At 38.2% G+C, this 27,690-nt stretch overlaps 1 protein-coding gene across 2 annotated transcripts in view; it reads left to right on the plus strand.

Moving 5' to 3' along the window:
• AFAP1 (actin filament associated protein 1) overlaps nucleotides 1-27,690 on the plus strand; it is a 61,337-nt gene that overhangs the window by 13,911 nt on the left and 19,736 nt on the right. For both annotated transcript variants that reach the window (XM_062493361.1, XM_062493362.1), the window contains exons 3-8: nucleotides 4,069-4,177; nucleotides 9,567-9,778; nucleotides 12,799-12,978; nucleotides 22,365-22,457; nucleotides 23,897-23,981; nucleotides 27,226-27,375. In XM_062493361.1, coding sequence (XP_062349345.1) covers nucleotides 4,069-4,177; nucleotides 9,567-9,778; nucleotides 12,799-12,978; nucleotides 22,365-22,457; nucleotides 23,897-23,981; nucleotides 27,226-27,375 — 829 coding nt within the window. The remainder of the gene's footprint in view (nucleotides 1-4,068; nucleotides 4,178-9,566; nucleotides 9,779-12,798; nucleotides 12,979-22,364; nucleotides 22,458-23,896; nucleotides 23,982-27,225; nucleotides 27,376-27,690) is intronic.

Below are 27,690 nucleotides of genomic sequence, written 5' to 3' on the forward strand. Positions count from 1 at the left end.
GGCTCTGCTTTGCACTGGAAATCTCCACATCCTAAATTATTGTATAAAGGAAGGTATTTCTTTCTATTTTCTACAGAGTGTAAGTCTTCATTGGGATATAAAGGGACTTAATATCCTCAGGCCTCTGTGCATTGACATTTATTTTCCTTTGTGTTTCAGACTGCTTTCCATATTGTCACCAGATTATCAGACAGACCATCTATAAAGTAAAAGTTATTGCCTATCTTGCTCAGTACCCTTGGACAGAAGGGGGAAAATAAAGTAGTGTAGGACACTTGAGGTACATTTTATATTAAATAGATAGCATAGGATGTTCTTCATAGAATAAAGGAGGAAAGAATTTATTTGTGGTGTGTGGAATACGAGTGGGCAGGTGGAGGGGAAGATCATAATATACCATTAAATTAAAGTGTCCATGTAAGTGTATTTCAGAGTCCAGTAGGATAACAAATTTTACCATTTTGTTTTTTTCTCTTAACAATCAATCCTGCAGGCTGCATTTGGGCACCCTGTGCACAATACAGTCTCTGATTTCATGACAACAACATACTACATCTTTGTTCCTTTTCCTCTAAGGAGATAAAAGTAATGTCAGTTTCTTTTCTCATTTCTTATTTCTGTGACTGAGAGAGGTATTCATCTTGAGAGGCAACATTCTCTAGGTTTCTTCTCTGTCTTGCCTGTCATTAAAACAAAACAAAACAAAAAAGGAAAAAAGAAATTTATGTTAATGTCTTCCTTGCAGGTTGCCAGGTTTTTCCTCCTGATACTTCTCAAGCTACACTTGTTCTAGTGTTCTTTTAGATTTAATCTTTTTATAGAATATGTAAATAATTTTGTGGGTTTTATGGCCTTTTTATTTTTTCAGGTGAACTACTGAAAACTTATTGAAAAACTAAGACTTAATAATTCATAACTTCATCAAAATTCTTCCGGTAAAAATTGCTGAGTGGAAAGAACAAAACAATACAACTAGCAATAGTAAAAATATTAAAGAACTGTAAATATTAATAACTTTTACCAGGATGAATACATATATGTTTTTATGTATCTTGATGGTCAAGCTCATATACTCCATAGCTGCCAAAAGATGTAGCTGCTTATAGTACAGATTTGAGTGAGATATTTTTATTTTGTATTTAATCAATTGTATTTTTTTCAAACATTAAACCAGCCTTGCTTTTATCAGAAAGTATTTAATGTTGGATGTTTCTGTTTCTGCCTTAAAAAAAAAAAACACTTTTTTTTATAATTGTTTTCAACTTTGTTATGGCAAGCACTGCAAAAAGCATTTAAGAGAGGAGGGCCCAGTTAATTCAGGAATGGATTCCATCTGTGTTGACGTTGGCTGCACAGCCCAGCCCAGCCCGCCCCAGCTGTATGAAGTAACTGGTGCTCCAGCAGGGTCAAAATCAGACAAGCACCATTTGTGTTTCATTTCCTTTTTTTCTTTCTTTCTGAATAACATTTTGTCTAAAAACAAGGATTTTTTTTTTTCCTCCTGATCTTTATTGGAACCTCTCATTTGTCCCTGGATAAAATACAGCTTTGAAACCTTGGTGCTCTGTCAAGTCAAAATTGGAATGACTCAGGACATGTATTTCCTGGGTGAATGAAATTCAATAATGATAGGAATGTCATATATTGTGTACACCTGATGGAAAAAATGGTTAAAGGCTAGACTGAGAAATTAATTTGTCTGATGAAATGCGTGGTATGAATCTATACTGCCCCAGGAACAAACTGTGACCCCAACTAATGAGAACAAGGTTCTACCCACTTGTGTGAAGAGGAAAAATCAGCTCTCTGGAGGCAGTTCCACCTCTTATGTTTAGCACTTCACACAGAGGAGATATGTGTAGAGCAATTTGAAATTGCTGTCAATTTTCCAACAGTAACAAACATGTAATAATTTTTAATGTCCCTTATGCCTGTTGTGCAGCTGCAGCTAACCTTGAAAGACTCGTTTATTTTGTCATGATGTGCAAGTTGTCAATTTGATTTTTTTTTCAGCAAAATTACGGTGTCACTACACTAAAAGCCATATTTTTTCTTTATTTTGCTTCTTTGATTGATAATTTCTCTAGTAAAGCTGGTCTTTGAGGAAATCTCATTTGGTTCACATTGCAGGTAACAGAAATTGCCAGCTGTAATTTGAAATTGTGACCAAAGAAGTTGGCTGTATCATTTGATAATGGAAGTAATATTAGTGTAAATGTCAATCTGACCAGGAATTTCTGCGTTCATGAATCAGTTCATTGTTCATGAAAAAATTTCTGGTTTTAGTTGGTGGGCAAAGGTAAGTCCATGCTGGATGAGCTGAAGGTCAGGGTTAGTCTCTAGCTCCTTGCCTTCCTGCACACTGGGAATGCACAAGCTCTTACCTGCAAGGTGGAATAACCTACTTGATACAGATTTAACTACAGAGCACTCTAAGGGTGGGACTCATCCTAGTGATGGTGTTAAGAATTAGATGACTGGCGTGGGTGTGTAATCAGCACTGAGATTTGGAGATGTCTAGCTTTGAAATATTCAAAGATGAATCCAGCCCTGGAAGTGCCCACAGAAGTAATTTCACTACAGTTAATGGCGCATGTTATTAAAGCTCAGGCTCCTCCCAGGTAACTTCAGGTCTGCAGCAGAAGGGGAGCATAGTCCCTGTGGCCTCGTGTGTGATGTGGAAGAAGGCACTGCTAGACTGGTCAGCTCACCTGAGTCCAAAAGTGTCTGTGTCTGACCAGTTTCTCACTTCAGTGTCTCCATTCACTCCCTTTACACTGGATCAGTCCAGTACAGACCAGCACCATTGCATCTCTGTCATTACATGAAAAAAAAAAAAAAATTAAAAAAGAAAGATGTATTGAGGAAGTGTTACTGCAGAAATGCAACTCTGCTTGCAAGTTTAATTTTTTGTAATCATGCAATAAACCATTGGTGCTGAAAAAAGGCTTCAGTATTTTCTCTCATACATAAATATGAAACTAAAACCTGTGGCAAATATGAATGCGTTCCATAAAATGCAGTTGTTTTGGTACTTGTTAAGAAAATAGAACAGTAAAGTCATATGGAAGAAGTCATAGAGTACTACATTTACTTTGTTATTAAATCAACATACCAACAGTTGGTCAGTTTTAAATTTAAGACAGGTTTATATTTAAAAGAAGCATTTTAGAACTTGACCTAGTATTTGACATATTTAGTTTATTGTGTAATAGTTTCTTGATGTTTTTAACTTTTCCTTGTTTGTAGCTCACTTTTCACTATGTAGAAATGGCATTATAAACATTAATACATATATTAAGAATTAATTTGCCATTAAAAATACACCTATCATGAAAATATGGTTCAATTTTCTGTCCTTAGGCTCTGCCAGGCCAGGCTATTTAATTTTCTAAAATGTCCAACCAAACTGCTGTTTGCTGCTGTAATGTGAATTATTTTATGTGTAAAACACTAATAAATAAGCCTTAAAACTGTAAAGTGGTCTATGCGTAGAAATCTTTTTCCTATATAGACCCATTGGATTTCCAGTTCTTAAGTGGAGAACTGTTATCTTTTCATCATTTTAACCACTTAATGCTGTTGAAGAGAAAAATTCTTTTAATGTGTCTGTTCCATTAATTTTGCCATCCTTAGCAATGACAAGTAGGTTTCTACAGTGTTTGTTATTTCCAAAGGATTCACTTGGAGGACGTGCAAGAAGGTTTTGTTTCCTTATGGTGAGTAGAGGTAAAGGTCTGGATGATAATGACGGATTTAAAAATGTATCAGTATGTTATGAAGCATAATTATGTGTCTTTAATGCTACAAGTCTGAACCTTTAATTATTATTGTTTAATAGTAGCAACATATGAGGGACTTGAGATTGGGCTTGCTTCTCATCTAGAAGATACTACCTTTCAGAATATTTAATTGAGCCCTCCAGAGCCTTGTCTTTAGAGATAGTTAACATAAGAAATAGTCACAAGAGCAGGGCTTATGAAGCTGGTTGCATTGGCATTGATCATGAGCAGATGTTCTGTCTGTGTTTATTGGTCTGTAATCACTTTTTCCTATTTTTTTCATTAGCCACCAGATAATGGGCCTCCACCACTGCCAACATCTTCCCTTCCTGAAGGCTATTATGAAGAGGCAGTGCCACTTAGTCCTGGGAAGGCACCTGAGTACATCACTTCCAGTGAGTAAGATATTTCCAGGCAGTTCCTGAGCAATTGGTAATTCCAGTGCCCTTCTGCATTTTTAGTATTTGAGAACTCCATCTCTGTTGGTGCTGTGGTGGTGTGTTGTAAGCATTGCTTTGACAGTTTGGGCCAGTTCTGGTAATCCTCACTGGCCATGCATTGGACTGGTTTGCAGAAGTGTTTTGGTGTGCTCAAGCCAGGCTCCTTTTACAGAAAACTAAATTTGGTGCTCAGTGAGGAGCACTTAAACAGGTCTCAGCAGCTCTTCGAGACAGAAGGTCCAAATTAGCCATTAACCTTTTAGACTGCTTTGAAACACAGACAGTGGGGGCATTGGACCAGGAATCCAGAGTTAAATATTGCCAGAGTAAACCCCTCTGAATTGATCACACTGTGAACGTGGAGGTCTCAGAAACTTGTACTGACCTGCACATCTGCCTGCTGTGCCTCTATTGCCCTGAATTGCTTGCTAAAATAGAGATATAAAAAGAAAATAATGAATTATTGGAAAGATGTGATTTGCAGCATTTCTGATGACACACTGTGGAAAGGGATGAATTAGTCACAGCAGCTCCCACAAGCCATGTGTGATGCCCATGACTGTATTTTTGTGACCACTCATTCAGGGCAGTAGGCAGAGGGCTACCTCTGGCTGTCTACCAGAATGTCCTTCTGCAACACCCAAATGTTCTTTTTCACACCCAAATACTTCCACAAAGACCTGTGCACTTCAGTGGAGATGTGGTGAGAGCACCCCGATGAAACACTGGAATGACTGCTGTGACCTTTATGCAGGATCAGTCAATAACCATCTTTTTTCTGCTTTTTTACAGGCCGGGGTAATTTATTATTTGTGTAGGGCTGATTTATCACTAATCATTATTTTCTATGGTCCAGAGATTAAAGGCAGATTGTTCCCTATTTTGTAGCCATTTTAATTCTTTTAAATTATCTCTCTGTTCTTAAAATATGCATGGGAGTCACCTTAAAACTAAAATGCTATTAATCTGTACACTGCACAAACTGATGTTATCTAGCAACTTAATCTATCAATTAACCTAAGAAATTGAAGGTAACAAAGAGTGTCATGTACTGAAAATCAAATGAAAGAACATATGGACTTAGAAGAGCAGCAGAATCACTCTTCATTTCGTTCCTTGAAATGCTGCAGAGTGGTCCTGCTAGACCCTGTAACCCAGTGCACTTCTGACTTGGGTTTTGTCATTAAAAAAGAGCCATGCTCAGGCAGAAAAATGCTAATAATGCAAGTACTAATAGCACTGCTAAAATATCACCTAGTGAAAAACTAGACAAAGTATGAAGCTCTTTTCTTATTGTACTTAACCATTTAAATGCATAAAAGTATTCAGGATATCAGGCTTAAAAGTTCATTAATAATCCCATAATTTAGCTGTGTGTGTATATATACATATATATACACACACACATATATATATCAAGACATTTAAAGCTCTGTTAATGCAACTTAGCATCTGACTTGCTGAGATTTCGTTGTATTTTTTTATGTTCTGAACTTTATCATAACTTAAAAATTGTGTTTAAAGAATTCCTTTCCTCACTGGTAATGAAGTTGCTTTTAAGTTCAACGTGCAATTAGTAATACATCTTCGCTCATGCAAAACATTCACTAAATCCAGTTGTGGTAATCAAAGTCAACTACCAAAGAATATTAAAGGAAATAACCTTAGCTGTTTGAAATATTTCAGATGGAGAAGACAATAGAAAAAAGGGCCTGAAGTAGAAGTAGTGCAGGAATGCATATATTGAGCTAGATACAATTATTTAAAGTAAATATTCCTATTGAATATTTTTGTAATGTCATTAATAGCAAGGAGACTTATATACCACATGTATTACCTGTAAAAGTAAACAAGCACTGAAGAGAATTGCAGAACATGGTCATGAAAATGAAATATCCATAACTTTCTCTCTAATTGCTTTGTAAATAAGTGCATGCATGTAGATGAAAGCAAGAGTATGTATGACTTGTCTGAGAACTCTCTCCATTAAAAGCTACTGATCTCTATAATATGCCTGAAATATTACAGACTAGTTTTAGGACTGTACTACTGAAAATCCTATGAAAGTCCACTGTGACTTTCACCCCATAACAGTGGGAAGTTTTTGTGAACGCGAAGGTGAAAAACCAGTGTCTAAAGAGGTCAATCAGAAAGTGCAAAATACACAGAACCTGGTAGATTAGCATCATTGGAATGTGTTGTATCAGTGCATCCTTACCCTCTGAGACTTTAATAGACCTAATAAGTGCACTTTGTTTTGGGGAGAGTGACATTTTTCTCCACATGCTAGTTTGTGTCTCAGAGCCTGGAAACCTCGTTTTGGATGTGATAGAGCAGTTTGGAAAGCAAGGAAGTAGAAGCAGGATGTGGGGAAGAGGAGCCAAGTTTCATCAGGGTTGATATGAGCACTTCAGGGTGGGCATCCTTCCTGGTGTGAGTCACACAAGAAGCTCTGCATCTGGCCAAGGGTTCCACAAACCAAGAAGGGAGACGTGAGGAGTATTTAATGAGCAGGATAAGGCAACAGGTCCCCAAAGATCCCATTAGCCTGGGTCAGGATGGGAGTCTCGGAAGCTCTTTTGGCTTTCAGCCTCCTAGAAACAGATTTGGATAAAACTGCAACTGCAGTGCCAGCAGAGTCCCTGTGCTGAGGCACTGCTTATGGCTAACAGGAAATCTGCACTTGGAATGCTTGTTAGCCACATAGGAAATACCTGTAGTGTTAAACATGCAGAATTTCAGTTTCTACTGCAAAAGCCCAATCAGCACTTTCTATGATTTTTTTTTTTTTTTTGGAAACTGGTAGAACTTGCTGTAAGGAAATAAATAATAGGCTTCAGTGTTGTGAGGCAAAACTGATGATTTAACCAAGTAAATTTGGTAGTAATAAGGCAAGGTTGTTGCATGGGGCTTACAGTCAGAACCAAATCAACTTTTCTGTATAGGCAAAGGGATGACCTGTAATTTTATCCAAGGTGAAACATTCTTTACTCCAATATGAAAAAGTTAAATCATGTTCTCAACAGGGAAGAAAAACAATGTCTTGAAACAGATTCAGTTTTTTCATCCGTTCGATTGATGCACTTAAAAATGTTGTCCTCTGATAGAAAAGTCTCTGTCAAGCAAACTTCCCATCTTCAGAGTGCAGAAACATGACCCAGCTCTACTCTCTTGGGTAGAATATACTTGAAGATTGTCCCCCCTCCCCCTACAGTTAAGTTTCAAGTTAAACTGATAAAATTTAGCCTCCAGACACTCTTGCATTCAAAAGGTAGTTTCTTAATGGAAAAATCTCATTAGTAATGATGCAGAGAAATTCCACCAAAATAGTGTAACCATATCTCAACATATGAGCAGTGAGTTCTCACTCCTGCTTCTTACCTTAAAAAAAATGTTTTAGAGTCATATTTTTGCCAAAACCAAGGCAAAACCACAAAGGAGGTAAAAGAATATTGTAGAAAGGGATCGAACATCAACAAGAACATTGTGACATGGCGCAGCTGCAACAAAGATCACAACTGAATATGAAGAAAGGATGAGAAGGCTATGGGCACAAATTACTTTTTTTGAAAAGGGAAAGCCAAGAGCTGAAAAAGAAGTTCCCAGAGAGATAGCACCTTCAGTTTATGGCAACTTGTCCTATGGCCTGTGCCTTTGGGAGATGTTCTTGATGAAGCTGATTCAGTGATCAGACCTTACAGCCTTGTATTTGGTAGCCCCATGTGAGTGATTCAGTCTCTGTGCCCAGCAGGCTGGCATGCTGCTGATGTTTCCTGATGTTTCTGTGGGAAAGTTTGTGGAAAGCTGCACTGAAAGGAGTTGCAGCAGGGAGAGTGTTTTGGTTTGGTTCTGGATTTGGGGGGTTTTTGTTTAGGCTTTTTTTCCTTCTTCAGGGGTAGGAAGGATTAAGCAGCAAGTTCTACTAGATCTTATGTATTCTTTTAAATAAATATGCAAAAATAAATACTCTCGAATAAACATTTCCAAATCTGTCAGTTTAAATATTTGCCCTAAGCTTTTCCATTCTCCTCTTGATTTTTGTAAAGACAGTGAAAAAACTGAGTGTTTTCCCACTGATAATCATCTGAGGCTTTTACCACTTGCCCATATGAAGCTGCCTCAAACCAAACCCCCTGTAGCAGAATTGACCGGGAAATGGCAATTCAGTTATAAAAATAAGCTTCCAGGGCTGTAAGTTTTGCTTTCATTTCATTTTGGAATGAAAATATATTGTTTCATCCACTTTTATGAAAACAGAAATTGTATCAGAATATGTAGTTTTGATTCAGAGATGTGAGGTATGTTCCATTCTGACTGCACATAGGGGGGGAACTGATGCAGAACGAGCTTTCCAGCAAGCCACTCTCGTCCTCTTCCCAGTCTTTGCAATTCTCCTCCTGCATCTCACCTGTTTCCTAATGACCTAGCTAAAGCAAACAAGAGTTTTTCTTCCACTTTCTGGTCTAAAAATATATCAAAATGTTTAGGTGCAATTTCAGCTTTTAAAAATATCCAGTCAGTTTTCCTCCATGTAGACATGTGCCAGTGGATAACAGGCTTTCTGGTATTATCTGAAGGGCTTTACATATATATACCCACATAAACAAGTATGGATGGTGGAAGAGAGGGTTCTGTGACTATGGCAAAGTAGTTTTCTAGTTGAGGGTACTGCTAGATCTGCCTGCATTGTTGGAAATGGAAGGCCTGAAGAAAAATTGTTTAATTAAAATGGAAGCTTGCCATTCCATCACCACACTTGGAGCAGCATTAAGCAGCTGAGACTAAGCACAGAACAGAAGATTTTAAGACAATGCTTTTACATCCATCAGAATCTGTAGTTCAAGGGACAGCGTTGTCTATTGAATGCTAATTGTAGCAGTACAGGGGCTGTATTTGGGAATTATATGAAATATTATGGTGAGTAGTTACTGCCCCATAATGTATTCTTATGACCTTTGCCATATGGGGTGTTTGTTTCTCTATATGATGTGCTAAAGCAAGATGAAGATGTTTTTCTGTGAAAGAACTGCAAGAAATGAAGCTCAATGTCAAATAATGCTTTGAAAATAATTAAACACTACCTGAAATTCTAGCTATGTATTCCCAATTTATTGTTTTGTTAAAATTTGCAAGGTGTCTGCATGGGTCTTCTATGAAGTTTCATATTGGCAAAGTGTCTTTAATTAACTTAATGCACTGATATTACAAGCACTGAGACAGTAACTTTTTCATGGCTGACTTTCAAAAGCTTTCACTTAAAATTAACCATCTTGAGGTTTTCAGTTATTTCAGTGTGCTTCATGGCTAAGTGTTTTAACCTAACACTTTTACACTTTTATTAAAGATTATGACTCAGATGCTATGAGCAGCTCTTATGAATCCTACGATGAAGAGGAGGAGGATGGAAAGGGGAAGAAAATGAGACATCAGTGGCCTTCTGAGGAAGCCTCTATGGATCTGGTGAAGGATGCCAAAATCTGTGCCTTCCTTCTTAGAAAAAAACGATTTGGGCAGTGGACCAAACTACTGTGTGTTATCAAAGAAAACAAACTACTGGTAACTCTTATTTTTAGCTAGCTATATTTTCTTTGTACCTTTTAGATGATGCATTTATTTTTACAGGAATCTGATTTTTGGAATATGTCCTGCAAACCATGGCCAAGTCTGCATTAACCTTACCAAAGAGTTCAGTCATGATTTACCCAAGAAGCAGAAAAGCACTGAAATTATAAGTGTATCATTTAGCTACTTAGAACTTTGATTTTTATTTAACTTAAGCTTGAACCCCAGCAGTTCTCTGATATTGAAAAAAAATGTCTGGGCTATTATCTTCTAAAATATTTAATTTGGAAGAAAAAAGTTGCTGAAACTGTAAATCCAATCTTTCATTCCCTGCGGACAAAAAACCTCATAGGAATCTCTGTGTGTGAACTGCTGGATCAGACTGCTGGAGAGAAAAGTCCCTTGTTGGACTGAGAATTCACTTGGCAGCATATGCTGTGGTAATGTATACACTTTAAACTCAACCTTTGCCATCTGTTCTGCAGTAATTACGGTGCAGTATTCACATGATGCACAGCTGCATTATAAAAGGGATAGAAACAAGTGGATGTATTTATTCCTTAAGCAAATCTGTTATGCTTCGTTCTGGTTGGAGGCACCAGTGAAAGAATCCATGAATTATCCACTCATAGATGCATTTTTGTTTTCTGAAAAGAGACTTTAATTGGGGGAAACACTTGCTGTGTGTCATTATGAGCAAACTAATGCTTATATTAATCAATGAGTTGGGGTTGCCATTGCTCCTGCCTTCCAATACAGTGCTTCCAGCCTGTGTACCTAACTGCATAACTAACAATTAGCACAATATCCCAAATGTTAAAAGCTGGTTAACAGGTCGTAGAACACTTTCTTTAGAATCTCTTTGTTCTACAGTGGTACAATGTAGTTCAGGTGTGCTCATCTTCCAAGTACATTTGTGCTTATGGCAGTATAGAAAATAGCAGGATGTGAAATGGAGGTAAGTGATTTCTGAAAATACAGTTGGAATGTATTGGCTACTTTGCAGTAGCTTTAATTTTTGTATGCTTCTGTATTTAAATGCTGAAAAAAAACCCTCTTTCTGATTCAGCTTTCATTATATTGTTATAATGCCATTATCCTTAATGCACGTTTTTGTCACCATATATCAGTATCATATCAGATTTCAGGACCATCTGATTACAGTTTGAAGAAAGGAAAGAGACAGAGAAACAGATTTTTCCCTGAAGTCATACATCATTTGCTCTACAATTACGTTTATTGTTCCATATAAAAATATGTTATTTTTTATATTTTCATTTCCTTTACCCACATGTGTGGTCGGAAAAGCTTTTCTTTTTTTCCTTACAGGGATCATCTTTCAGTAATTCTGTAATGGGGATTAAGAAAATAAAAATCACAATAGGAGTCTAACAACCAAGTTACACAAGATTGGTTTATTGTTTGAAGGGGGACTTGGACAGTTAATTTATGAGATATGCAAGTAAAACAAATACGTGTTCTTAGGGGTTAGTAATTGCTTGTGTCATAAATGCAGCTGTCATCATAAAGCAAAAATATTTTAATTATAATTAGACACTAGAAATAACTTTTAGTAGGAAATTGCTTTTCACTTAAAGTCCGTTAGGGACTCCTTTTTCACTTGAAGTCTTTTAATATATACATACTTCAGTTTTAGCAATGTGTAACCATAAATAAAATATTTAGATTAATATAAAAGGAATTACAAGCTGTTTATTGGTTCTTAAAATGAATAATATTGTATGTCTTCAGGATTTCATAGCTTGAAAACTTAGTTTTTTTAAAATGTTTCGAATTTTAAATGTGTGACCAAGTTTCAGAAATTTTGGTATAATGGGCTTTGGAGAGGGAAGGCTTGTCAGTGATCTGCAGAGGCTGGTTTAGATTTGGCTCTACTTGCTGGCCTAACTTGTAGTGTTTATAACATACTTTCATCAGCTACTGTCTTCCTGACAATTGCATCCTGGCATGAGCACTGCTGCAGACATGCAGAAGTTCATGTGTTTTTCTCTATTCACATAAATGCTCATCTATTCTTTATATGCAGATACTAGTTACTCTTACTGATTATCAGAGACCCTTTTATTATCAGATGTCTTTTTAGCCTTAGTGCTTATTTGTGTGAATGAAAGCCCAATTTATGCAAGTACATAAAATAGCTGAACATTCATATAGAGAGATGAACATTGTTCTGTAGTCTGGCACTGCAGTAGTTTTGGGAGCTTCAGCTGTGCCGATGTGTTGGAAGGTGGGAGTGGAGATTGGGTCTGTAGGACAAGTGATGTAAAGAAGAACCCTCTGTCTTCAGCTCACCAGTTCCAACAGAGAACAGGTCATCAGTCACCCAGCATAAAATGGCTGTTCATTGATAGCATTTACTAATGAGGTAAAAAATATAAGTACATCACTGTAGCCAGGAGCTTACAAAATAAAGCAATGTGGAAATTTGTGCAGGGATTCTTTGACTGTATTAACTGAAAAAGTGTGGTTTTACCCATTTTCCATGATTTTACCCACTTATCTCAAGAAAATGAACAGATGAGTAAGGCATGTGCTAGCATCTTTGGAATTGCAGTGTCTAAGCACTGATGCAGATTTGCCTTCATATGCTGGTCTGTCACTGGAGGGCAAGGTAAACATCTGGGCTTTAAAATTCTTAAGTTACAAGTTTATTCTTCTGCTGCTACATGTGAACAGATATCCTAAATCACCCTCTTCCTACGTGAGCAAGGTCAAGGTTGAGTCGTAAGGATAGTGCAGAGTCACTTAATGCTCTCCATATGTTGTACCTGTCCTGCAATAAATGACATCCATTGTTGTCAGTCTGGAAGTAATTTTGCTTTACAAAGTGGATGAGCTAGCTCTGGCTGAACTCTGTGGTATGTGGTAAAAGGACGTGTAAAATATATTCAAAATTTTATTAATTAAAAATACACCATTTCTATGGCATAAGCTTTTTCCCAAGGTTTAGAAAGGTAATATCTAACTCTGGAACTTTCCTTATGTTTATTTAGTGTTACAAAAGCTCCAAGGACCAGCAGCCCCAGATGGAGCTGCTCCTGAATGACTGCAATATCACCTATATTCCCAAAGACAGCAAAAAGAAGAAGCATGAGCTGAAAATCTCTCACCAAGGAGCAGATGCCCTGGTTCTGGCAGTGCAGAGCAAAGAGCAGGCAGAACAGTGGCTAAAGGTAAGGGACATTTTCTGACCAGGACTTTTTCTACCCACAAAGTGATCACATTGCTCACTTGCTGTTACAAACTGGGCTACAGGCAGCAACTTCCACACAAATACAGACCACTTATGTCCCATCTAATTTGGGACTGCAGAAATACAGACTTTAAGTTCAGGCCTCGAAGCAATTCCTCAGGTTAACCCAGTGCTGCTGCTGTGATGGTTTTCACTACTAACAGCACAATAATCTGGCACAGAGAGGAGAGGTGGCAAATTCCCTTCCATCCTTCTCCAGTTCATTTTCCAGAAAGATTTGGTGGTTAGGGCACGCTGGTGGTGAGTGGAAGGTTCAAATTCCCTCAGGTGGAGGCAGCTGGCACTCACATTACTTTTGGTATGCTGTCACCTTTTTAAAAGAAAGATTCTCTGAGGAGATACCTGTTTGAATTGCTCTGGATGGAGAAAAGTCCTTCAGCTTTCTGAGGGCCATTCAAGTTTCCTAATTCTGGTTTAGCAACGTTTCATATGTTATGGTTTGTCCTGGGAATGCAGACTTCTGAGAAAACAGGGTTTTGTCATCTTCTATTCCTCTCTGTTCAATGTCTACAAACATGGAAAATCCCAAGGCAAGGGCTGCACTTACAGATCCTAACCAGATTACTAGTATTTATGTTGGACTTTGCCAGTCTCAAAGGTGGAGGTCAGTGAAGTAGTGTGGGAAACTATCACTGCAGTTCAGTAGCAACTGTTTTAATACTTTGAAACCCAGACTTCTAAATACATGTATAAGTCTGAATGCATCAGACTCATCAGGCATTCTCCATGCTGTGCTCTGATCTAACCTTATATGGTACTTATTTTTCTAAGAATAAATTGTATTTTTCCAAATACAATTGCATTAAACACATAGGAATTTCCTGATGGCAGATAATTTTTCTGCAGAAGAGGGAGACATAAAATGCAGCTTAAGCGGTATAAATTCTGCTGTGGGCTAATGTACTAAATGGAAAATTAATCTGTAATTTCCTATTTTGCAATATTTGAATATACCTTTTGGGGGATTGTGGTTTTTGTGTTTTTGGTTTTGACTGTGACTTTGTATCCTGTCTTAGAAAATGCTCTCTCTGTTGTCATTTTAATAGCAACTAATCCCAGCCATGTATTTTTTAGGCTTCTTTTAACATCAGTATCTTGTTCTGTTCGAAACTCATGTAAGTGTCCCACTAGTTCAGCTAGCATTTCAAAACCACTGACTGGAATGAAAAGAAGTTCATAAGTCATATTCCCTTCCAAGGGAATTCCGCTGTAATTAGATCATAGTAACTGCACCCTTATTTCCTGTGTTGGTTCTAAATTCGGGTTTAGTAATACTGAATTCACTGGCATCTATCAGATGTTCTTTCATAAAAATTGTTCTATTTTTTAAAATGTGTATAAAGCATCCCCCCACAGGCAGACAGGACTGTGCTAGATTTTTCCATATCCCAGATGCATTTCCTGCTGCTTCAAAATGAGAAAAGAAGAGGGATTTTGTGCAGTTGCATGTTCACACAGTTGTGTACTCTGTGTGTCTGCAAAGCATTTGGAGACAGTCTGACAGCACTTTATTTAGCTCCTTCATGCTGCAAAGCTCCCTAATAATGAAATCTTTCAAGTACATGGCAGTGTTACTCTACTCAGCTTCCAAGTCCTCAGTGCTGCTTCAGCCCTTTGCTTCCACAGTACAAATTGCCTGTCCCACAGCTAACCAGAAATTATCTGTGCAGCTCTTGCAACAGCTCCACTGTTTACCAAAACTATGGCCTTTGGACAAATAAAATAAGCATTGCTTTCTGTAGTTTTTTAAAATACACCAAAATTTAAGGCTTTTTAAAAATTATGTAAGCAACTGTGGCAATTATGTTTTGATCATTCAAACCTTACTCAAAATTAGCTTCTGAAAGTAATATATGGCTTTGTGTAGGACATTCTTACACTATCAAAGAGGTCATTGCTTCATCTTGGGAGATTTTAGCTTTCCCAGCCTGTCAGTCAGAAGGGTCGTTCCCAGTGCTCTATCCCTTTCATGTGATTTCTGTAGTTAATAAAATGGGCAGATCTAGAGCTGCCAATGAGAAAGAGCTCTGCAACCACATTTTTAGAACATAAAATGCTTTCTTGGTCAAAGATACTGCACCAGTACATGCCACTTGAGGCAGATTATCATCCAGGAGAAATGGATTCCTGAATTTAAATATTAACTACTACATTAAAGCTTTTCACTTGATCCTAAAAAGCTCAGAATGTTTTTGGAGGCCAGATTCTTCTTTGAAAGCTAAACCAAATTATTTTTTTCCAATTCATGTATGTAATCAGTACAGATATGTTTATTAAATAATTCTAAAGTATCTATTGAAAGACAAATTTTTAATCAGTGCAGAATATTTTAGACCTTTTCTTTGTGAAGATGACACCAAAAAATCCCCAGCTGATAAACATAGTGCAAATTGAAGTCTAGACTGGAAACCACAAAGGGAGTTTCACATATACCAGCTAACAAATGCTTGATGAAAACAGATAGCTGATGTCACCAAAGAGACTGTCAAGATTTCAGAGGAAGGAGCGAAGCTAGCATGAATTCAGGCTAGAGATGAGATCATCTTGGTAATATGGTGGGCAACAAAAAGTGGTGGAATTTTCCAGACTTGAGTCCTAAAATGTTCCCACAAAAATGTACATGAAAAAAATGTGTGCAGTTGCACACTCTGACCCAAAATTGATCTTCTTCCATGCGTACTTGAGTATATGTGCATCTGTGCACCCTTTCGTGGTCAAGGAAGGTCTGAAATTTTCCTGTTTGTCTCAGCACATCCAACAGACTGGTAAAACTACATTTATTTGTCAGCATCCCTGGGAAATGCTGCATTAAGAATAAAAGGACTAGTAAGACTGTGACCTTACAAGAAGATGCTTCTTCAGTGGATTATTTTATACAGATGAATGTGGTCTGTGTGCAGAACCCTCAGACTAGGCCACAGAAAACTGCACTCAGTATTAAAAATACCTGGATGCCAAAGAAATTAAGTTGAGGTAACTTGGTGTAGAAGACTGGTAGAAGAAGGAAATGATCAGAGTGACTGGTCCCAAGGCCTTTGCTTCCTCCTAACATTTCTCCTGCAAAAATATATTTCTGATTTATCGTACATGACGTGTAATCTGTCATTCTGGAGTACAGGCCTTGATTTTCATTTTTCCCTAACATTAGGCACCCTTTGTTAACTTCTCTTCATTTTATGGTGCTCTGCCACTGTGCAGCAATCTCTTCAGCTGATGGTCTGTAATTGAGCAGTGAATCTTCCAGCCATAGGGAGACATTTCTTCATCTGTCATTCTGACAATGCTTAGTCAGTACTGAACTTGTCATAATAAGGGGAATGTTTTGCCCTGGAGAGAGAAAGAAATCATGGTTGGGACTGTATCCAGTCATCCAAAGACCCTGCAGCATTCCTTGTAGGGCTCTTTATCTGGTTCACCTCCCTGGTTTTTCTCTCCAATTAACTGCATGTTGTCTCACATGAAAGTCTTTGAAAACATCTCTTTTTTTTTTTTCACTGCCCTGAGTTTAGTGAAGGGAGTCAAGTAACTTGTGGCCTCTAGTCTTTAAGTGAACAGTTTTACTGAAGAGTAAACTACTGACAGAGCTGTTCTTCAGCCAGTTTATATCAGCATAAAATTGAGCTTGTAACTGTAAACATTGCGTGGCTGTTCTTGCTTTCTATGGGAATTTCCAGCAACAGATCTTCAACGCTTCAGGCATTGCTTTCTTGGTTTATGTAGTGCTCCCCAAAGGGGTTATTATCTCCATTTTGTAGCTGAGTAGAGTCAAGTGCTGAATGGCCAAGTCTTAAAACTGACTAAAAAAATTGGTTTTGGGATGCATACTTGGTACTAGTGATTCCCATGCAGTGTTTGTTAATTTGTAAGAAACTTAAAGAATGGACTCTGTCCCAAGATAGTCAGCCAGGTTCTTCATCCACTTCCCATCATCACCAGCAGTGAAGGCTGTGCAAACTAAATTAAACCTCCCAGGAATTGCACCCCTCTTGTCTCAAACAGATGGTTGAAAATACCTCGATCCAAGACACAACAAAGTCAGTGAGTTTGCATGAGATCTATTTAGGGCCTCACCTGCAGAGGTCGTGGACCAAGCTGTGCGTGGGAGATTTGTCCAGTCTGCAGGACTCTGCCAGTGGACAGAGCCAGAACATCCCAGCTTGGCTGGGAGCCAGACTGTGTGTGTGTGTGTTTGTGTATGTGTGTGTGTGTGACCAGCACCATGGAAAACAATACATTATTTAAAAGAACAAGATGAAGAAGTAAATTTTTTAAAAACCCAACCAAACCACCCATGAATACAGAACCACAAACATCCTATTTACTTGTGTTTTCAGTGATTATTTTTCTTTGGGTTTCCTGGCTAAAATCACAAGTGCAAGCTGTCACAGTCAGAGCGGAACCCAGGAGAGCTGGGACTTGGACCACTAGATACAATTCCTCCTCACTCCTACTCACAGCTTTGGGTGGAGAATTATTTAAATCGCACCTAGCTCAGACTCACAGCCTAACGTGGGATGTGCATCTCTGCACCACCTAGGCTGGGGCTGCAGCTCCCCTGGCACCTCTGCCCTTGGAGCAGCAGTGCCTCGTGCCATCCTCCCAGCCTCTGGGGAGTGCCTCCTCCCTGGGCTCTGCCTGATCCAGTGGCCATATATGGCAGTAAAGTAGGAGAAATTATACAGGGTCTTGGTTGAGTAAGTCAGAAAAGTATTTCTAAGGGGATGCACAGGCACTAAGGACAGGCTTACTGACTGCTAGTCTGCCAGAATTTCATCCTCACTTTACTCAGACAAATGGCAGTAAGGCAGAAAGATCAATCTTTCCATGCTAAGGGATACCTGAGAATAATGTTTTCCTGTACAGAAGGTAAAGGATTTTTTGTTTGTTTGTTTGTTTGTTCTTTGTTTGTTTGTTTGTTTTTTTGCTTTGATTTTTTTGTTTGGTTGGGGTTTTTTTGTATTTTTTTTTTTGAGACTTTAAGTATAGGCTATGATGGGAATAATTTCTGCCTTTCCTGCCTAAGATTTTCCTCTAGGTAAACTCCTTGGGGAATTTCTTCTCTGTGAAACACTAGGAAGAGTTTTGCTGCTCTCCTAAGGAGGAGGGTATTGACACTAACATACGCCATATGACACAGTGCACAAAAGAGAGCAAATTAGGATAGTCATGCCAAAATGACAGAGTCCCAGAAAGTTGGTACTCTTCCAGCAGTGAAAAAGGAGTGTGTCAGGAATGGGAAATACTGACTTATATCTGGAGCCAAACCCTTTTCCCTCTGCTGTGTTGTACTTAAGCAGGTTTCAGCTTTGCCATATTCCTATTTCCAGAGTTAAATGACAGAGCCAAGGGATACAGCCCATCCCATTTCTAGCAATTCCAGTATTTGCTAAACATGTGGGCAGAGGGGGACAACTTGATGGCTGGCTGGATTTCTGGCCTGATTACATAAAATAAAGCAAATGTGCAGTCAGGCTGTGAGCTTTCTGTCTTGAACTCAATCATATTAAAAGCGTGAGTTTCTCATGTTAGTTCTGTCAGAACACAAGAGAATACAAATGCTGTATTGACATCCCTGTGGTAGGCAGGCTGTAGCTCGAGCTCATCCATGGTATCCACCAGGAGAGAGGTCTGCAAGCTCCTCAAGCACAGGACAACTTCTAGTCTTATTCCTTAACAGAGAGATCAGCCATAAGGAACTATCTACAAATGTATTTTACTCAGAATTTGTTTGGTTTATGTGCTGCAGGGAGTGGCCAGCAAGCAGCTGGCTTACTAGTTTTGCTATAGAGCCAGTGCTTTTTATCTGGAGCTTAGAACTTCGAAGTAGCCAGAAGAATCTAATTTACTTTTTCTGACTTCACATGTAGAAAGAATAAATGTTGGGCAAGTCTTCTGCCTCCAGTCCTGGTGCGTCTTTTAAAATAAGACACAGTAATTGTAGAAATTTGTAGGTGAATACATGTATGAAGATTTTTATAGTAAATATTAGTGCTTCTGTAGTAAGATAGTTTTAAAGAGAAATATTCCAGACACACCATGTGGCAGAAATTCCACTGACTTCACCAATGGCTCAGGGCAGGGAATCTTTCCAGCTTCCTACCTGCAAATATTTCCCCTCTGTGCCTTACGTCCCTGCACGCAATGCTGTACTCTGATACATATCCTGATCCACCTGGGGATTCAAGGTCTAAAGCCCATGTCTAATTAGGAGCAGCTGAAGGAGCTGGGGCTGTTTAACCTGGAGAAAAGGAGGTTCAGGGGGGGACCTTTGTGTTCTCTACAACCCTCTGAAAGGAGGCTGTACCCAGGGGGGGTTGGTCTTTTCTCCCAGGTAACATGTGGCAGAAAAAGAGAAAAATCTCAAGTTTCACCAGGGGAGGTTTAAACTGGATATTAGGAAAAATTTCTTCACAGAAAGGAACAGGCTGCCAAGGAAAGTGATGCAGTCAGTCCCTGGAGATATTTAAAATACTGTGTAGATGTGGCACTTAGGGACATGGTTTAGTGGTGGATTTGGCAGTGCTGCGTTAACAGTTGGACTCGATCTTTGGGGTCTTTTCAAACTAAACGATTCTATAATTCTATAAATAAGGAATAATAATACACTTCAGGTTGCGGAAGCATTTTCCAGGTCTGCATTTGAAAGTGGTGGTTCTGAAGTCTGCTAATCGCAACATTGTAATGGTAATCGTGGTACTTAAGATTCTTGCAATGGAATAACAAAAGATTATTTTAAACTTACTTAGTTTTGAGGCTATCCAAACAAATACAGGGTCTTCTGTTTTCTGATTACATTTGCTCATACATTTTAAATATTTGAATAGATAGTCTGTTTATAATCTCAGTTCGATTTTCCTGGCAGATCACACAGTGTTCGTATACATGTACTGTACAAAGGCATTTTTTGTGAGAAAAAGAGAATTTCCTTTCTCTAATGTGTGAGAAAACTTAAACTATCAATGGAATATTTGCCATTACAAGGTATTCTCAGTGCAACCTTCCACATGATGCCATTTTATTAAAAATAACACTTTTGGGGATTCCTTTTATTCCTTTATGGTTTTGGAGCTATTGACATACATTTATTCATATTTTTGCACATTTCATTGCAATGGATAAAAGTTTGTTGAACTCCATTCCTCACTCTCACTCACAATTACTTTTTAATGAAAATAGTGATCTTTTGTTTTCATATGGCTCCAGAAGATGAAATGTAGAAAAAACTGACAAGAACTTTTGAGTCTTACGATTGAAATTATGCAAGTTGGCAATACTGATGGAATGTTTTATCCTCAAAATTTTGAGCTAAAGCTATATGCATGTGAAAACCAGATTTTTAATGGCAGCTGTCTGCAAACGTAATTATAGAGAGTGCATCCAGGCAACCATTATATATTAAAGACATTTCATCCAGGTGAGGTGGAGAAGAACGAGTTTTGTGCTGTACATTAAACACAATTATATTGCACATAGAAGGTGATGAGCAAGTCTTTGCCAGGGAACCTTTTGAACCCAAATGAAGTGTTGGACCCTTTAATATACGTTTACTTTAGATCCTGCCACCAACTCCCTTTTGACAATGTGTCATTTTTTAAATCAAAATTTAATTACAACCCAATTAAACACTTCAGCTTCTCCTTAAATATGTGGGGGATGATAAGAACTGGATTTACTTGAGTGCATGACTTAGCACATACTGTTGAGTTAGTGCTGCCAAATCATTTCCCTCTGTTCTGTCTGTAAGTCCCATTACAATCCATCTTTGCCAAAATTAACTAACTGTGTGGTGTGAGCAGATGCTGAAAACATAAGCCATTGAATCAGGGTCATGCAGGAGACAGAAATGAATGTTCCCAGAAACTGTACAGTCACATTTCTCTAGGAAGAAAACAGAAGTGTGTTTACACCATACTGAGGACCAGCAATTGAAAAAAAACCCAGACACATTAAAAAAATCTTACAGTTTTAGGGATATCAGGACTTTGTTTAACTCTGAGGTGTAAATGTTTTGCCACAGATGCATCTACATTTTGTGTTACAAAGAGCACCAAGTGCCATGAAATGGTTTTGTTTCTGGAACAAAATGTAGGGTAGGTCACACAGTCAGGAAAGGATGCTGAAGTGGTTTGAGATTCTAGCTCAGAAATAAGAGTGTGGTTTCATATCCTGGCTTTGCTTAGATTTTATTTTTTTTTATGTGTCATTGAGTGAGTGATTTTTTCATTCTTTTGTTCTTGGGTTCTCCCTCTGTAAAATGGGGATGGTGCTCTTCCTTTCTTTAATGGTGTATAATGCCTGCAATTTATTATGTGCTCCTGAGTAGCATAAGGGTCTTTGTAAGCCCATAAACATTTGATTAGTTTTAGCTTTACCCTAAAGGCAGCCTAAGTGCTGGAAAAGGACTGTTTGGTACCATCCTTTTCTTTTTAGCAGTTTCCACATCAAAATTGTTCCATTTGGAACTCAGCATGAATTTGGATTGAGAGCCTGTTCTCATCAGCACAAGCAATTTCAAGCTGATAATGGGCTGGTGGTAGCCTCGCATGAAAATAAAAGATATAAAAGAGATAAAAACCTTAGTTGTGGTCATGGGGAATCATCAAACATTTTTACTCACTGTATGTTTTTTACATTTATATAGTTTCAGGTTTTTAAGTTCTTCAGATTCCATCAAAATATCAGGAAATTGCAGGTTCAAGATTTTTCTTAAACTTTTTAGGAACAGAAAGTGCCATTTCCATTTGCTACAAACATATTTACAATTACTTTGACCTTTAACTCTTAAGTTAATGTGCAATTATAGTACAAAAATGCCACAAAATATCACTGTGCAGTATTAACTCTAAGTTGATCAGCACTTCATTAGTTCTCTGACAGCAAAAGAAGAGCATCTGTGTAGTGTGTTATACAAAACTCTTGCCTTTTGGCTTGAGGTACCTTGGATCCCATTTTCTCATCGCTGAAATGAAATCAGTTTGGTGGTGTCAGCTGAGTTCATATTGCAAAATTAGCTCATGGAAATCACCAGTGCTCTTGGTTTCTTTACCTGGGAGAGCCTTGGAGCTTAGTGTGTCTAGAAATTGAAACCTTCCACCTCTAGACTTTATGTCTCCTTCAGGTCATATATGAAATGACTTAGGGAGGAAACATGGAGAAGATGCTGTAGTGTCAGCCTGCCTGACACCTGCCAACCTAGTAAATGTCTGTGTGATTCTCCTTCCCATCTCCTTTCACATCCATATATAATTTCTAGTCTCTCTGTTTTGTATTTATGAATAATTAATAAGTTTGGCCTTGTCTCCTAAGGTTATTAAAGATGTGTGCAGCAACTGTACGGGAGCTGTAGACTCTGATGGGCCTTTGTCTAGTTCTCCAGTACACAAAGTGGAGCTGGAAAAGGTAAAGTTATCAAAATGGTGAATGCAAAATTCCTTACGATTACTCAAAGAGACACTGGTAGGCACTGGATGTAAATCCTTGCTGCCTCGTGTTGCTGTTTCAGGCACACAGTCCCTGTGTTGTGTTGGTTTGTTTGGATGTGTGCACACATCCTGCAGAGTTGAGGTTTCTGCCATGTCAGTGTGTTTGGCCATAGAAGGGTGCAGATTCATGGGTCTGATACGTGTGCTGAGATGCAGAGATGGTCTCTAGCAAATGCAAAGAGCAAGCAGGGGTGTCACTCTTGAGGAAGAATAGGTGAAGATTATACCAGGGTTTTAAGGGAAAGTCTCTTATTTTGGGGAATTTAGTCCTTGAAGAGCTCCCTGGTCATGCTGAGATCACTGCTTTGGCAGACCCTTCCAAGCATTCCTGTCTCAGTAGAGAAACTTGGCTATTCACACGTGGTACTTGGCTACTCCCCTGCCTTACTCAGCAGGATGTGAGAGCAGGAATTAGGGAAGTGAGCAGCTTTGCAGTGAATGATGGGTGCATTATCAGCACCAGTTTAAGTCCCTGCTTCGTTAAGGTATCCATGCTTAAAAATCTAAAAATCCCACTGACAGAGGTTTCATAACCCAATTCCTAATGGCAAGTGCCACCCCTCTGGTGGCAGTGCACCACTGCCTGTGGTGTTATGTTGCTTTGATCCTGGGAGCTGTTCCAGGACAGCCCAGACTTCCTGGTTTCACAGGCCAAAGCTCTTGTGTTTGCATGTTTGTGCACACCTGCATAGTATTGACAAAGTAACGTCAGGTGTTGAAAAATTGTTTTTTTTTCTAAAATGCTGCCACAAAAGGGTGTAATTTATCTTGTCATTCATTCTTTTTTTGTGATAATCTGCATGTCTTCACCACATCAAAACTGTTCTGTCATAAGCTGTATCTGCTTGAACCCAGACTTTATGCATAACTATTACAGAATAATCAGTACTAATAATTTATTTCAAAAGCCTTTCTTGCACATATTGAAAGTACTGAAGCACCTTGTAGGAATACACTATTTTCTGCTAAGTTGTAATTGCAAATGCTTGTATGAAGCATTCTTTAAAGATACAGCTTTTACCCTACTCATATATGATCCATGTAGTTCTTTATTGCAACATTTAGAGTCTAGAAATACGTTAAAATTTATGGTGAATTATAAATATTTCACTGTTTTTAATACACTTTCAAATATATACTATTTTACTGTTTCTGTGCTTTTCTAAAGCCTGTAAAACTGAAGTTTTTTACTATCTCCTAATTCTCTTCCAAGTGGATGAGAGCTTAAAAGTGTGTTTTATTTCATAGTAAGTATATTTTTAAAGTGACACTTGATTTTATGACGCTCTCATGAGTGAAAATTGATTTTATGAAGGTGCAAACATGGTGTGTCAGCTAATCTTTTTGCCCCTGCAGAAGTTGTCGTTTGAGAGGCCAAGCTCAGATGGGGAAGGTGCTGTGGAAAATGGCATCACTACCGTGTGCAATGGTAAAGAGCAAGGTATGTCTGGTGTAAGTAGTGTGTGCTTAGAGAAAGGGAAATACCTCGCTTTTACCTTTCCAAAAATGTAACATTTTTGAATGGTTTTATTAGCATTCAATTTAACTTGAAGGCTGGACTATATCAAGAAGTACTCCTTAAATTTTGGCAGTAACAGAAGGCATTGTGCAGGTAAAATCAATGTAATTAGTATAAGGAAACAGAATACAGAAATTTTAATTTGGCCTTTTCTGTGTTCCAAAGTACAGTTTTTCAGAGCTTGGGCGACCACTATAGGCAAGTAACAGGTTTTTTAGTAACTGTGTAGTGGCAATATAAATATGGTGTAAAACTTCGAAGCAAAAAAGCCATCATTAAATACTAGAAGGAAAGAATCATTCATATATATATATTTTTTTTTTAATATATGTGTGTGTGCACAGATACCTTCATATATAAACTTCATATATCATATACCTTCATATATCGTACTACATATGATTATATTAAAAAATAACTATATAGTCATGCAATATCACTGAGTTTTTGAGTATATATGTATATAATTTTGCATATGCTTCTTTAGAGCTGTGCATGTTCTGTAGTCTTTATAATCTAACAAAGGTAAATCCCAAATCCGGAGGAAGTTCTGTCGAAGTTGTATCTAATACACTCAATCCTTGTGCTCTCATCCCTATCCCCTTCCCTCCTCCACAAAGCAGAAGAAATTCTGTGGCCTCCTTAACTTGCCATATAGCAGTGGTGTAGCTCAGATAAGGCATTTTTCTGCTTCAGTTGAGTGAAGGGTAACGTGAGCTGCAGTGAGCACAATGTCAATATTGGCCTTGGTGCCAGCACTGTCTCGCCTTTTGACTCATTTTCCTTATCTCCTCCCCGGCTCATTTTCCAGCATTTCCTGGCTATACAGATCTCTGAACAGTATGGAACAATGTCATGGTTTGTGTTTTCCTGAAAGTCATGGTACATTTTTACATTTTTCTTCTTGCATTTTAAAATCTTCTATTAAGCTTTCATAAGACTTTGAAATCTGTGGAGAATGATGCGTGAGCCCAAAGCTGTGTTGACCACGATGTCCAGAAGGACCTGGTGGCTCAGGTACCCTGCAGAAAGTGTGATGATGCAGCTGGAAAAGCAGCCCAGCTTAGATGCCTCAAGGAGAGTCATTTAAAATATCAGTGGCTTTTGAAAATTGACTTTCAATACATAGTATGAAAAACAATAGGCATTAATGACTGCAAGAAGACTGATGTGTCCTTGATGAGGTAGTGCTATGTGTTTTTAAATTGGATAGGAAGTGTTGAAGGGAATACGTGGACAGAAGAGGCTTCAGAGAATGATCATCTCCAGCTGGCACCAACCACCAGCCTCTGCTCTGCTCTTAACCAGCTGCTTACTTTGCTGTGGGGAAGGAAATGAGAATAAAAGGCTTTTGTGACAAAAATCACTGGCAACTGGGCAATTAGTATATTCTTTAGACTCAAAAAGATTAAGTCATGAAGGCCTTTCTTCTGCCGCCTCTCAGTTCTGCGGGAAAACAACCAACAATATAAAGAGAAGACAGGACAGAAAAACAAACGCTGGAACAGGCTTATTCCCCTGTCTGTTCATGCTTGTGAGAATGATTCCTTTGGGCTTCCCTCTGACAGAAATGAGATCTTCTGTCTCCGGGTTTTTTCAATACTTTTCATCTGCCCCTCAATAGCCACCGTTGGTCTTTGACTGCTGCTGTGTGGGATGGAAACCTGTCTGAGGGCAGGTGCTGGGTCCCCCAGGCAGGGGTTCATGAGCTGATGGGATGGGTGGCCTTCCTCCCTCCAGCAACAGCCTGTTGCATGTTTGGAGAGCGCAGGGTAAGCTGTGAACACCCTTCCCTTGAAAGAGATAATTAAACTTGGATGTGTTGGAGTTGGCTGGGGGGCAGCTGTTGGCACTTGCAGGGCTGCCTTTTCCCCTCAGCACTGGCAGATTTGTACAGTCTTGGCTACAGATGCAATTTCTAAATAATGTTCCATGGTTGCTAACAGTTAAACTAAATGTGATAAATTATACCGTGGTGAGTCCCAGACTGCTTCTCTGTTTTCCAGGCATTCTTCTTCCCAGCTCATCAGTTCATGCAGTCATTTCTCATGTGAACATTTTGCCCGTTTTTCCCCTCAGTTTGTGCAAGTCCATAACCACTAAGTGTTCCCTGTTGCAAGAGGAATTGATATGTTGGTGATAAAGATAGAGCAATTCAATTAGTAAATATTTTAAATGAATTGTTCGTCAAAATCACATATCAGGGCAAGTTGATGGAATTTTTTGCTGCTGTCAGTTAGCAGATACTTTTGCTCTGTTGCCCAAATCCAGTTTATGCCACTGAATGCAGTTTCTGAAGTTTATTTTGTTTGTTCTGTTTTGCAAATAAAAGGCCTGGTTTTTTTTTTCTGAATCTGGTTAGTCTTAGAAACTCTTCCTTTAAAAAAAAAAGTATTAGGATTTTTATCAGGTAGGCACTTTTAGAAAACATATCCACAGTCCTTGCCATATTGCACTCAGCAGATGAACATGCTCTGAATTGTAAGAGTGCTCTGAGTGGTAATATTCCTAGTATCAAATTAGGTCAATGGAAACATAGACTGCATGTTAGCAAAATATGTCTTTGCAGCAGACCTTTTTCTTTCCAGTGGTCACAAAAATGTCCAGCTTACAGCTGTTGAATATTCATACTGTTCCCACTAATTTCTTAGTAGTTAATTCATAAGTATTGTCTTTCTAAAGTGTCCATTGTGATAAATCTCCCAACTTAACTGTACATAGAGAAAGTAGTTTTGCTAAGTAAGCATATTCTATCCTTTTTGTGTACTTAACTATTGACATATTTTGAAAAAAATGTTTAGGAGCACTGAAGAAAACAATGAAGAAATGTCTGACTGGACTTTTATTGCTGTATATATGAGCTAAATTTATCTACATACATACTCTTAAATTAGATGACGACTGCTGTGGAAAGAGACTTCAAGCTTGATTAGATTAGATGAAGTTTCAAGATTGACTTTTGTTTTATTATCCTTCAGAATGCCATGATTTTGGTAACACAGAGGTTATTAGGGCATATGATACTTGTCTCATTGAGATCTGCAACTTTTGTACAGATGTTGGTCCTGCATAGGGTATTTCTATCTGAACTTCTGTTTTTATTCAGGTTCTCGCTATTGGTTGGTGTACACACACTACTAAATACACACTTCTGCTTTCTTAATAGTGAAGAGGAAAAAAAGTTCAAAAACGGAAGCCAAGGGCACTGTGACTAAAGTAACAGGGAAAAAAATAACGAAGATCATTGGTTTAGGAAAGAAAAAGCCATCAACAGATGAACAGACCTCATCTGCTGAAGAAGATGTTCCAACATGTGGTAAGTGAATTTTTCTTCCTTGGGTCTTAAATGCACATTGCTATTAAAACTTTATAGCATTCTAGACTAGGAATTTCTCTAATACTGCTTTTTACTGCAATAATTCTTCCCCCAACATAGGAAAGATGCACCCAGACTGCAAGAGGAGTAATCAATAGTTTGTCATTTGCAAAGAGACTAAAATAATTTGATTTTTTAAATTAAATGGTAACACAAGCTCAGGTATCACTGGTTTTTGCAGAAGTGAGGAGGAAGAGAAATGTGAACAAGAAGCATAAAGAAACAAGCACTGTTCTCAAACAAACTGTTATAAAA

The sequence above is a fragment of the Cinclus cinclus genome, chromosome 5 (assembly GCF_963662255.1).
Source record: "Cinclus cinclus chromosome 5, bCinCin1.1, whole genome shotgun sequence".
Lineage (NCBI taxonomy): Eukaryota > Metazoa > Chordata > Aves > Passeriformes > Cinclidae > Cinclus > Cinclus cinclus.